The sequence below is a fragment of the Lathyrus oleraceus genome, chromosome 2, assembly GCF_024323335.1.
Source record: "Lathyrus oleraceus cultivar Zhongwan6 chromosome 2, CAAS_Psat_ZW6_1.0, whole genome shotgun sequence".
Lineage (NCBI taxonomy): Eukaryota > Viridiplantae > Streptophyta > Magnoliopsida > Fabales > Fabaceae > Lathyrus > Lathyrus oleraceus.
This window is the reverse complement of record NC_066580.1, coordinates 40679808-40694336: the sequence shown is the minus strand read 5'-3', so window position 1 is coordinate 40694336 and position 14529 is coordinate 40679808. Positions and strand designations below refer to the sequence as shown.

The 14529-nt window shown below is 34.6% G+C and overlaps 1 protein-coding gene across 1 annotated transcript; it reads left to right on the top strand.

Annotated features, from left to right (window-relative positions):
* The first annotated feature begins 12280 nt into the window (after positions 1-12280).
* Positions 12281-13237, top strand: LOC127121829 (secreted RxLR effector protein 161-like). The gene is made up of 2 exons (XM_051052266.1): positions 12281-12614; positions 12924-13237. Exons 1-2 carry the CDS (start codon positions 12281-12283, stop codon positions 13235-13237), a joined length of 648 nt encoding a protein of 215 aa, XP_050908223.1.
* The last annotated feature ends 1292 nt before the right edge of the window (positions 13238-14529 follow it).

Sequence of the window (14529 nt, the reverse complement as noted above, 5' to 3'; positions counted from 1 at the left end):
TAAGATTATTATAATGTTAATTTTAGTTTAATTCATTTCAATGATATTTTGTGTTCTTGTATGCTTAATTCGATTGCATGAAATATATTGATTCAATTTGGGTGATTGTATGATCCTAACATAGGCACATCACGTTTGCTTAATTCGTTTTTGTGTCTGATCAATCATGTTTGCTTAATCCATGAAAACTTATCATGTTTGCTTAATTCGGACAATAGGATCATACATCTCACAAACTTCACCGCGCTTGTCATTGAGTTTGTATCCAAATAGGAATAGACAATCTGCTTAGGGTATTAAAATTATATTAATCGATGATAGTAAGAACTGAATCAGTAGATTGAATTATTTCATAATCACTTATTTCATAACAGCTTATTTCAAGAATTGCTTTTAATAATCACTTTTTCTTAATCGATCACCAAACCAAACAACCCCCCTAATTCGATTTACCTTTGGATAATAATAATCAAGAATCCTTGTGAGAACGATATCCGAGTTAAAATTGTCGCCGTACTACGTTTTTGAAAAACACCCGTTTTGACCCGTGCGCGACAGCGCATCACTCATAAGCTTTAAAAGTAGTTAGATAACATTTCCAAACATTTCCAACAATCATCGTGTATTATCTTCAATACATGACATTTGGAACATCATAGATGGAGCAAAAGGCTAGCTTGTCCATTCAAAATTTCGTGCTTCTCAAAACTTTCAACATAAACATCATGTCTCCCTCTCCTAGCAGAATTCTTGAATTTATTTGGTCTCCTCTAATGGAAAATTGGATCAAAGAGAATACAGATGGAGCATCAGTGGGTACTCCTAACATGGCAACATGTGGAGGCATTTTTCACGATCATCATGCAAAGCACCTTGTAGTTTTTCTTGATTTCTTGGAAAATGTAATTCTCTTTATGTTGAGCTTACAGGTGCAATTTTATCCATGGAGCATGCTTTATCTAAGAAATGGTTATACGTTTGGTTGGAAACTGATTCCAAGTTGGTGGTTAGGGCTTTATCTAAATCAAATATGATTCCTTGGACGATAAGAAACAAATGGAACAATTTCTTACTAGGTTTTAGGGTTGGGATTTTTTTTGTATCTCACTTTTTCAGAGATGGAAACAAATGTGCAGATAATATAACTAACATAGGTCTAACAATTAACAAGTATTATTTGTGGGATGACATACACACCAATGTAATTATGGATTACAGTAGGAACTTGCTAGGGATTCATAATTTCAGGGTTATAAACTCTTGAGGTTTTGACCTTCTAAACTCTTGAGGTTTTGACCTATTTCCCCTCATTTGTGTACCTATTTTCTTTTATACGAAGGGCTAAATGCCCACTTTTCTCTACAAAAAATTGTCTTTTAAATTTAAAAATACACATACACATATTGTTATGGGTTGAATATTATGATGTTAATTGTCTTATTTTGTTATGGGTTGAATATTATAATATTATTTGTCTTATTTATTTTGACATGAATATTTAGGAGTTAGTCATCTCATTCGATTTTAATATGAATATGAAAGAGAATTATGGGTGTTACAAAGTATGTGGAAGTAAGTTTATATTCTTAGTGTAACATGTCGTTTTTATTGTATTTATCCAACAATGATATGAGCTTATTGTGTGAAACCAATAGATCTCTAATAAAGTTGAAAGTAAATTGGACATGAAAAAGAATAAACTAAGGGACATGAAATACAATAAACTTAGGGATATTTAAATTTTTGGTCCTTTAACTTTACCTCGGGGTCCATTTTGGTCCCTCAGTTTTAAAAGTTTTCAAGTTGATCATTTAATTGTTCAAACAACACCACCTTAATACTTTCTGTTTGCTCCATTAGTCAAAGTCAAAATAGAATGCCACTTGGTATACACCTGGTGTTGATGTGACATATATTTACACGTGTAGTATATTGAACGAAATTGGTTACCAGTAAGCCACCTCTCATTTATTGTTTTAATATTACAAACTAGAAATATATGCTTAGTTGCAACAACAAATATGAGTATAATAAATAAAAACCAGGGTCATCTTCATCAATACTGAGACTTCCCTGCTATTGTTATGCCCAGGGTTGCAAAAACAACACAAATAATCCAAGGTAAAGACCAATGAAAGATTTCAGGACAATTCAAACACAATTGTGATTATGGTGAAGAAGAAGACGATGACAATGTTGATTGTGATTATTATCAGTGGAGGAATTGGAAGGTTCAGCTCCTTGATTTTTCTGTATCATCAGTATTTGTTTGTATTGAAATCTATATTCCTTCGTTAAAATTTGGAACGAAACAACAATTAGATTTTTTATGGCTGCATTGAATTTGATTTTTGGAACGAAACAACAGTTAAAATTTGGAACGAAACAAATGTTAAAATTTGGAACAAAACAACAGTTAAAATTCTCCAGATGTTCAAAAAATTCAGATTAAAAAAATTTAGTTCTATTCCCAGTTTGATACATCGTTTCTCCTCTTCTCTCGTATACTCTCATACTCGAAACTCATATTCATAAATCACAGATGAACCCTAACCCCTAATATGAAACCAATTCTCTTTGATTTCCCAATGTAATTCCTTAATAATCCAACTCATTTCTCGTGATTCCATTCACGCATTCTGAAATATTCCTAATTTTGTGTATTTGAGCTCGTCCTCAACTCTGATTCATTCATGCTCTAAGCTCTTTAATGGTATGTCCTTAACTCTGATTCATTCATGCTCTAAGCTTTTTGATGGTATGTCCTTAACTCTGATTCATTCACGCTATAAGCTCTTTGATGGTGTGTCCTCAACTCAAATTAATTCCTGATTTTGTTTATTTTTGTGTTGCTCATTGTCGCAACACAAAAATGCGAAAAAAACAACCGGCGAAAAAAAGAAACAGAAGAGTCGCCACCGTTTGTTATTTATCCCAAAGGAGGGAAAGGAAGCGATCGAAGAAAACCATGAAGAAAGGAAAAGACAAGGTCTCGTAACCAAATCTTGGGTTCGGGAGTCGATTATGCGAAGGGAAGGTATTAGCACCCCTACGCATCTGTAGTACTCTACGGGATCCACTCTTGTTGTTCTAGTCTAAAGGGTGTAGGTTTATCTAAAGTACTATCTGCTAAAAGAAAGGTAAAAAGAAAATGATAATGACTCACAAGGATGTCGCATCCACTGCCTATGTATCTCATCTGAACATGAGAATCAGAGTCTTCGTAGCTCGGCTACCTATGGGTTAAGGAGAAGTGTGCTCGATAAGACATCGCGTCTTATGCCTACGTATCTCATCTGGAATGAGAATCAGAGCAAAACGTAGTTCAGCTAACTACGGGAACAAGGGTCTCGATTGCAACTAGGGCAAGAGAAAGGGAAGGTCTCGATCGCAACGAGGGCGAGAGAAAAGAATCGCAACAAGGGCGAAAGCAAGCAAGTATTAGTTGTTAGTCATCAGTCAAAAATTCGGCAAGACATCACGTCTCGTGCCTACGTATCTCATCTGGAATGAGAATCAGAGTTGCCGTAGTTTGGCTAACTAGGGGTTAAGGATTGCCATCTGAACATGGACTTACAAAAGAGGACACCAGCTGTGTCAAAGGAAAGTGGGCAATGTATTCAACGTCCTAGCAGTAGGTGTCGCAGCTCGCTGAATCGAGTCTTAGGCAATTACCTCTTTGCAATAGAACGGATTGACATGCCACAAGATCGGAGACGCACAGAAGGTCTAAAAGTGGGGAAGCTCTGCCCTAGAGTTGTCATGCAATATGGACCTATGTGTTAGGATTTACAAATGGGAACATCTACCTAATGTTAGCATGCAAAGAATAAGGGAATTCTACCTATGTTATCATACAAAGGGTTCTACCTAGTGGGTGCTACCTAAACGGAACAAGAGTCGACAGATGGAGCAAGGAGAGGAACCAAGGATAAAGGTAGATGGCGATGCATGAAGCAATCGACTTACAGGTAGATGGCGATGCCTGAGGCAATCGACTTACAAGAGAATGGATGAACGCGTGCTGGTTCTGTTAAGTTTTGAAAATGATTACTCGACGTTGGATCGAGCCTTTTGATCTTGTTTTGAAATGATTATCGGATGTTCGTTTTAATTCTTGTATTAACAGATGAATAAAGAATGAAAGAATAAATATTATACACTTCGTGGGAAAGGGGTACATTTGTTATGAATGGGGATGGTTCATGGAAACCAAACAATAAGGATATATGCCTCATACATCATACAAGTAGGCAACAGTCAATCAAACAATAAGAATATATGCAAATAGGTATGTAATCAAACCAAAGAATAAAAGAATGAAATAATGGAATATTAAACAAGGTATGAGAAGTATGAATATGTTGAACAGTCAAGCAATGGTAAGCATGGATGAAAGAAGCAAGTGCAACAGATAATGGATGAATCAGACAGATGAAAAGATGCACAAAAGATTCATTGAAATAATTAAATCAGGAAATGGGGTAAGGATCAAATAAAATCAAGATGAAAGGCCTCTAATACATGGCATATGAGATGAACAAGGGAGGATCAAAGGATCTCTTCAATTGCCATAAGCAATCCCTAAGTCAAACATCAATCATAGAAAAGTCAACTGAACATTCAAGTCAACTGAAAAAAATATCAAATAAATAGCAAATTAATCAAGAAAATTATGGAAATATAAACTAAGTAAGGTGGGGTCAGGACATCATCATCCCCCAAAAAGATTTTAAAAATAATGAAAATTGGTACATAAGTTAATTAAAATAAAACAGAAGTCAAATTAAAAGTCAACCAACCAAACTAGGTCAAAAATAAATCCAAAATAAATTGGAAATGGGAAATAAAATTCCAAGAAAAGGTTAGGTTGACCATGGAACGTTGGTCAACCTTCATCCCAAAAATCAAAGACTAAAAATAATTTGAAGTTATAAAAATAATATCAAGAAAAATAAGTATGCTAAAATGGACCACTTGGAATAAATAATTAAAATAAAATACTAATATTAAATAAATACAAAAATAAAAATAAAATAAAATTAAATAAGACATTAAGAAATGTGGAAAATATTTTTGGGAATTTTTATAAACAAAGAAAATATTTTAAATTAATTAAAATCAAAACAGAAAATAAATGGAAATTAAAATAAGAAAATAAAATGGAAGGGAATTGGTATTGATGGGCCAGGCGTGGGGGTGTGATTAGCAGGAGAGAGCATGCCCATGGTCCCAGAAATTGAATTAGGGCGTGACAGGATTTAAATAACATTTTATTAAAAGAAAATCATGTAACATTTTGTCAATTGGTCAGGGTCACTTAAGTGACTAAAGGACAAAACCAAATGGGCGGCCACGATTAAAATACCAGCGCCTGATCTAATGGCTTATAAGCGTGCCACATAATCATCTTCTTCACAAACCAAAAACCCTAGCCATGCATGCAGAAACGCGTGATAATGCAGTGAGTTTTCTCAATCTTCCACAACAAAATACAAGCACTATAATGCACCAAATGCCATGAAATAAAAACCAAAATTCAAGTACAAAATGTGTAGATTAACATGGTATCCTTGTTTGAATAAAATGATGACTTAATCATGGAGCAATGTTGTCAACAAGGTGACAACATGGGCACGAGCTAGGGCAAAAATTCAGCAACACAAATCAATAACATTAACACAAGCATATGATTGGCATGGTAATAATGATGAGCATGGTAAGCAAGCATAGATATATCAAAACATGGTCATGGAAGAGATGATTACCTAGTGGAAAATAGAAGTGGAATGGTGCTTCCTTCTTGGTATTTCAAGGCTTCCACTTGCTGACTTGTGATGCTCTTGCCACGAAATTCCAATGCCTCCTTTAGGGTTAGGGTTTTCAGCTTCTTAAATATGGTGATCAAAATGTTCTAATGGGCTTTGAAATAAGTGATGTCCATGAGAAAAATAATGCAAAGTGAGGTGTAGAAAGAGGGCATGTGAAGGTTTGTTATTTTGGGCCAAACTTAAGTGAGTGAATATCCAATGCATGGCCAAATGAGGTAAAAACGTGGGCTGGTTTGCAGCATGGCTTGTTTGGAAAGCAAGAAAACATTCCAAGGTGGTGACTTTGTGACCATGTAACTTGATGAGCAAGCTACCAAATGATGAAACAATGCAAACAGTAGAAAGACCTCATGGAGCATAACATCTTTCATGTTGAGCACAAGTTGAAATGATGAATGGAAGAAGGTGAAAATGGCCCCAAAGTCATGTCATCACAACTGCAAAACTGATTGGGCCAGTTTGGCTTAAATGCTGCCTAGAAAATCAAGTCATGGTGCCAACTTTAAGTGAATGCATCTCTCAAACCATGAATCCAAATGAGGTGATTCCGAAAGGAGGTGAAAGAGGACATGGCAAGGTATAATTGTTATGAAGAAAACATTTTCAATTGGTCCCTTGAAGTGCAAGAAAACTGGCCAAGAAGTCTTGACAAACTTTGAAGATTTTTGGACTTAGAAATTTTCCTAAGTGTCCAAAAAATATGTCTCACTTTGACTAAGCATAACTTTCTCAATTTTAATCCAAATGGAACAAACTTTATATCTATAGAAATCTTGGGACAAGACGAACAACTTTCATGTTGGAGAAATTTTCAAATGGAGCGTTTATCTTGATGGAAAATTGGCTTAAAGTGAGTGCAACAATCATGAAAACTTTCCCTAAATGGAAAGTCAACCATTTCCAAATTAAGTAACTTTTTCAATTCCTGATTAAATGATGAATCCAAGATCCAACCTTGATCAAATTTCACATGTAGGATACCCTAGGCATGAATTTTGAGATTCCACTTTCAAAATATCAGGAGTTGACTTTTCTGGCCCCACAGTTGACTTTTCCCAAACTCTCTGATTCCCGATTCCAGTGATCAATTGAAGCACTTCTGGCTGAAATAAAAAGCTGATTTTTTGTATGTAGACCCTTGTGGACATATGGAGGGCCATGGAAAAGAGTTTCACCCAAAGAATCAGAAATAAACTGATTTTATACCAACCCTTAGTTTTAGGGCAAAATTGATCGGGAACTGATTGCACTGCTTGCCAATGGATCTTTCTGAGATAATTGTGAGTCTTCCTAGGCCAAGATGCCTCTTCAATCATGACATGGATAAGCCCATCTAATTCCAACCAAACATTGCCTGTTGCAGGTAGCCATGAAACCCTAATTTCCGATTAAATCCAGATGAACACTCTGAGAGCTCTGAATCCTTCACTGATGAACTGGGGACCATAATAAGATACCTGAAGCCCCCTGAGACCCTTGAGACTTGTATATTTAGAGAATGAAGTCCAATCCTCAATCTTGCTTTGTGTGGGCTCCTTCTGTTAAGGAGTGATCAATCAAAACCTGATTTCCATGTCACCAATGCAGTATGCAATGAGTGTGACCTAGTATGATGCTAATGAAATGTAAAACAATATCCCATGCTTTCCAGAAAAAATTTAGGATAAATTTTGGGGTATTGCACTCATTTTTTTTGTTCATGCATTTTATGATTGGTATGTACTAGAAACTAGAAATTAGAATGATTTCTGATTGATATGTCATCAACTCAAAGAAAAATCATTCGGAGAAGACAAAGATTTAAGAAATAAATTAAATATAAATATGTATTTCATTTGTAAATTAAATTATCAAGAGGTGAAGTGGTCTAGTGGTAAAGTGTATTGCATAGCAAATAAGGAGTCCTAGGCTCAAAACTTAGCTTAACATCAGATGCAGTTTAGTTTTTCATTCATATTTAAGACACTTTTTGTTTGTTTGTAATATCTTCATTCATTTTTATTATCTTGAAAGGTTCAAACATACTGTTTAGTTGATAATGTGAAACTTGACATTAATCTTCAAACCAAAATTTTCAATTTACTATTTTAAGATCATCATATAATTTCCATTATATGAGAAACCAAAATTTATTAAAATTTTATTAACTCATTTCATAATTGGATCAATAATTTTATTTTTTTAAATATAATATTATTTTGCACGACATAATTGTACTTAAATGTACATTGAAAACAATATATTTGAATGTTTTATTGTTTAGATCTAATTGGTTATATCGAGTTCCACTTTAAAAATAAAATAAAATAAAAATTATTAAGAAGAAATTTTAAAATCAGTTAGATTTTACATTTTTTCATATATTCCTTAAATTTCTATTTTTCAATATTTGGATCAATAAATTTATAAAAAAAATTATTAAAATTTTATTAACTTTGATTCACTCTATATATCAAAATTTACTATAAATATATAGCTCAAATATATTAAAATTAAGATCATTCATTTTTTTCCTATTTTACTTTCGCCATGCAATAAATAATTTCATGTACTAATTTCTTAAATTTGAAAAGAACAACAGAGTTTATGTCTCTGTAATATTTATAATTACTCTGATGGAAAAAATAGCCGATTTGTTGAAATGGAAGGCTGATAATGAGTATAGGTCTAAAAATATATTATCTGATATAGTAATCACAATCAAAACTAAGCAGGGAAAGTTTTGTTTTCGTCCGTCTGATTTCAATTTATAAAGGAGGCCCTACTAAAATGATGCACGGAGAGACTACCTAGCCGACAGAAAAGACGACATACCTCCGGTGCCATCCATCAATATGTTATAGTTTATGCAGTAATCATTTTGGTCACCGATTCTTCTCTTGCAAGTTTTACAGACTTCTGATTTCATCGATATATACATCGATTAAGCCTTCAACTGTTAATGCCAAAATAAAACGTATACACACAATTTATCAAGTTATCAAGCGTACATTATGATTAATATCTACTTCATGTTCATAATAATACCAGGTTTTAGATCTATATGTATGATCCCATTAGCATGCAACCAATTCATGGTTCAAGCGATATCAAGGGCAAAGTTTATACCCATGTGAAGGTTGTTGAGAATCCATTATTAATCAATTAATATTAATTGATATTCAATTAGTTATAAGTGTAATTATATAATTATCTATTGTATATAATCATATTTGTATATAAATATAAATATAAAGCATGTGTGATCATATTCGACACACATAAATACAATCACAATATGGTATCTAGAGTTGATTGACCTACTGTTTTCCACAAATTTTTTCCTTTTCTCTTCTCCATAATTTTCCAGCCATCCACAACACTATCACGAACGTCGTTGCCGCTCTCAAAGACCTTCCAACGAGATACTCATATCGTCATATTCGTCTCCTCCTGATCGGCCATAATCCAAAAATTCCACCGCCTTTCGCCGTCTCACGCGCTGACACTCCACCCACGTGTGAATCTTACACGCCTCCCTACAAGTTGCGCGTGGCTATGTGTCCCTCTACCCCTCCCGTTGTCGTTTTCATCATCGACAACGCCTTCTTGCGCTCTTTCCAGATTTGCTCTCGGTTTTTTGTTTCAAGCCATCAAATATCATGGGAGATACCGATTCCCTCATGTTCACAAAGGTTCCACTCATCCCGTGTGAGAAACTAATCGGAACAGCAAACTACAACATGTGGACTGGTGTTATCAAAATGTGGTTTCACAGTCAAGGATACGACGATCACTTAACTACAAAACCAGACAACATTCCTGCCGTTAAACGTGATAAGTGGAAACAAACCGATGTTTCTCTATGCACCGTGTTATGGCTTTCCATAACAACTAATCTCCAAGCATAGTACCAACCCTTTACCACTTGATATGAGGTTTGGAAAAAGGATAAGAAAGTCTTCTCTAACGATGTCCATAATATTTACAATGTCATCACCAAACTCAACTCTTTGAAATTGGAGAATATGGATATGCAAGCCTATATGAGTAAGCTTTATGCGTTAAAGGAAAATTTCGAAACCCTAATTCCTTTTCCAAAAGATGCAACAACTTATGATGAACAACAAAGTAAGTATTTCATGATCATGACACTTCCTGGACTATCTTCAAAACTTGATTCCGTTCCGAACTAGATTTTATCAGGATCCAATGTTCCTAACTATGAAGCCGTTTGTGAACAACTGTTGCGCTTGGCTACACCTCATGCTTTTGGACCAGTTTCTATTCCATCTACCACTTAATCATCTGCTCTTGCTTTCCACTATCATGGTCGTGATGGACGAACCCGAGGACAGGGTGGACATCGTCATGCTATTCGTTTTAACTATTGCAATCATTACGGTCACATTGAAGCCAATTGTCATACAAAGGAATGAGAACAACAATGACAACCATGAGCCGCTTCTGTGTCTCAACCAGATGTCACTAAAGAAGTTACTATTTCCGCCACTGATTACAATGATTTCCTTCAATTCAAAGCAACCCATCAACCATCATCATCTGCCGTTGTTGCTCAGTCGGGTAATCCTGTAGCCTTTGTCTCTACATCTTCCCTTGGTCCCTGGTTCCTTGACTCTGATGCCTCTGATCATATGATTGGTAATAAATCCCTTTTATATCACTTGTCATATTCTGATTCTTTGCCTTCTGTCACTATGGTAGATGACTCTAAAATCAAAGGTCAAGGCGTTGGTCAGGCACATCCACTTCCAAACTTGTCTTTAGAGTTTGTTCTTTACATTCCTGGTTGTCCTTTTAATCTAATATTTATTCATAAGCTTACTCGTACTCTTGATTTTTTAGTATTTTTTAATAATAATAATAATAATTATTATGTTTATATCAAGCATTGACTTACATGAAGAACGATTGGAGTAGGGAGTGAATCTGGAGGATTATATCATCTATCTCCATCAGTTACACGCGCTTCTCTTGCTTCTCAAGACCTTGCATATCAACGTTTGGGTCACCCTAGTATTAAAATGCGTCTTTTAGTTCCTAGTTTTTCTAAGCTTTCATCTTTTGAGTGTCAGTCCTATCAATTAGGCAAACATACTCATAGTACTTATTGTCAACGACTACATAAAAGTGTTGCACCACCTTTTTCTTTAGTTCACTATGATATTTGGGGTCCTAGTCATGTGAAGTCTACTTTAGGATATTATTACTTTGTAACTTTCATTATGATTTCTCATGATGCACTTGTTATTTCTAATGAAAAATCGGTCAGATGTTTTCCATATATTCCAAGAGTTTTATGCTGAAATTAAAAACCAGTTAAACACTTCCATTAAAATTTTACACATTGATAATGCTCGTGAATATATGTCATCCCATTTTCAATCTTTTTTAACATCACATGGAATTATTCACCAATAATCATGTGCTCATACACCACAACTAACAGTGTTGCTGAACAAAAGAATCGTCACTTAGTTGAAATTGCACTGACTCTTTTACTTCACCATAATGTACCTTCTCATTTTTGGGGTGATGCTCTCCTCACAACATGTGACCTTATCAACCGAATTCCTTCATCGGTCCTTCAATATCAGATTCCATACTCTATCTTGAATTCGCAATATGATCTCTACCCCATTCCTTTTTGCGTTTTTGGTTGCACATACTTTGTTCACGATCTTAGTCTAGGTAAAGACAAACTTTCTATCAAATCTCTCAAATGTGTTTTTCTAGGATACTCACTTATACAAAAGGGATATTGTTGTTTTTTTCCTCAACTTCAATGATACATTGTTTCCTCCGAGGTTACATTATTTAAAGGTTCCCCTTTTTCTCCGCCTTTGTGTCACCCAATGAGATTTGTAATTTAGATGTTCGAGATATCCCTTTTATTATACCTGCACCCATTATACATCCATTGCATGTTTACCAGCAACAGGAACCCCGTCCATCAGAAGTTAGAGATGATATTGATCCACCAACACCATTTCCTGCTCCAACTAATCCTCTAGCTACGTCACCTGAATTTGACCTTCCAATAGCATTACAAAAGGTATTCGATCTTACAATCCAAATCCTAAATATGCTTGTGTTTTAAATTATGATTATCTCTTTACTTCCTATGTTTCTTTTGTTTCTACTTTCTATTATGTGTCTATTTCTAAGTCTACAAGTGAAGCTATGACTGATCCCAATTGGCGTCAGACGATAGTGGAAGAAATGGATGCATCACATTCATATAACATATGGGACATTGTTAATTTACCTTCAGACAAAACTACAATGGGATGTTGATGGGTTTATACAGTGAAAGTTGTACCAGATGGTAAGATTGGTCATTTCAAAGCTCGTTTAGTAGCCAAGGAACACACACAGTATTTGGCCTTGATTATGGTGACACTTTTTCTCCAGTGACCAAGATTAGTTCAATTTGTCTCTTCCTTGCAATGGCTGCTATTAATCATTATCCGCTCCATCAGTTGGATATTAAAAATTCCTTTTTATACAGAGAATCAGAGGAGGAAATGTATATGGATAAAGTTCCGGGTTTTACTGTTCTTCGCAATTCAAGACTTGTTTGTCGGTTTCATTGCTCTCTTTATGGGCTGAAACAATCTCCACATGCTTGGTTTGGTCACTTCAAATCTGCCTTGATACAGTTTGGTATGACTAGATGTGAAGCAGATCACTCTGTTTTCTTCCTTCATTCCTCCACTGGTCAACGCATCTTTCTTGTGGTCTATGTTAATGACATTGTTATCACTGGAGACGATACAAAAGGTGTCCAATGACTCATAACTCATATTTTTAAAAAACTTTCAGACAAAAGATTTGGGTCCACTCAGATACTTCTAAGTTATTGAAGTTAATGAGTCCTCATCAGGAATTGTAATTAACCAGTAAAAGTATGCATTAGACATCCTAACTAAAACTGGTATGCTTGACTGTCGTTCGATTGATACTCGTATGGATCCCAACGTCAAGCTTCTTTTGGGTCAGGGGAGCTGTTGAAATACCCGAGAAGATATCAAAGTCTAATGGGTAGACTCAATTATCTTATTGTCACCAGACCATATATTACTTTTGCAGTGAGCATGGTGAGCCAATTCCTAAGCGCACCTTGTAATACTCATTGGAATGCAGTTATTCGGGTTCTTAGATATATAAAGAATGCACCAGGAACATGCCTACTATATGAAGATAAGGGTGATGCTAAAATCACTTGTTATTCAGATGCAGACTGGGTAGGATCACACTCGGATATGAGATCCACTTATGGGTATTATATTCTTATTAGAGAAAATATGATCTCATGGAGGAGCAATAAACAAAACACATTTGCACTATCTAGTGCTGAAGCTGAATATCATGCTCTGGTAGAAGCATCAAAGGAACTTGCATGACTTAAGAATTTGCTCAAAGAACTTGGGTTAGGAGAGATTCAGGCCACAAAACTCATATGCGACAATCAAGTAGTACTTCACATTGCATCCAATCAGGTTTTCCATGAACGGACCAAGCACATAGAAATAGAATGTCACTATGTAAGAGACAAGGTATTGTTAGGAGAAATAACCACATAATTTGTCAAATATGAAGAACAATTGGTTTATATGTTTACCAAGTTTCTCAATGGTTCTTGAGTGAATTATATTTTTAACAAGCTCGAATCATACAATATATATGATCCGACTTGAGGGAGAGTGTTTAGAATATGTTATCAATCAATTAGTTCAATTAGTCAAACGTGTAATTATATTATTATCTATTGTGTATAACTATATTCTCATATAAATATACAACATGTGTGATCATATTCGAGAGACAGAAATACAATCACAACAAAGGTCGTATGGTTTAGGATGAATACTTGTAAAATATTTTCGCAATGACATCCCTGGTAAAGGATTTGTAACTATCACCATTAGAGGATACTTGCACGCTCCAATAAACTACAAAATGATAATCAAAATCAAATTAGTGAGATAGTTATCTCCATTAGACTTCTATTTCATCAAGTTCATAATCAAAATCAATGTTTATTTCGTCGATACCATGACATTCTTTAATACAAGTGAATTATAAGGTCAATTGTCAAGCTTAAACAAAGTAGTTTTGTTTAGTCAAAATGATAATTCAGAGCATACATTTTATGTTTTTACTAATTAAAGAATAAAAATGAATAGGGTAAGCCTTATAATTACTAGACATGCATGTTGATCAACTCAGCCTTACAAGACATAAATGATTACCATCAACAAAAACCTTATATGTACATTTTGCACAACACTTCAAACCAATGAACTTATCTTTAATTTATTAATCAAGAAAGATAAGTATAAGAAAATGGAAATTAATTGTGATGATAATATAATATCCAATGGTTAATGTTATTAAACTAAAACAAAAGGATACAGTCAAAACGAACATTTGCATAGGCATATAATTCCAATGAACATATGATTTAAACAACTAAGAAGCATATACAACAACAATGATCTCATATTGGACACGAAGATAGACATATCCCAAGAAACACAATTCAAATAGACATGTGACACCAATATTCAACAACTAACAATTAAGTGATAAAAAACTTGCATGTCAAGGTATGCATTAACAATCACTAATAATGCATGAACAAGTATACAAATGCTCAAATGCACATAATTAGCAACACGCATTTAAAAGACTT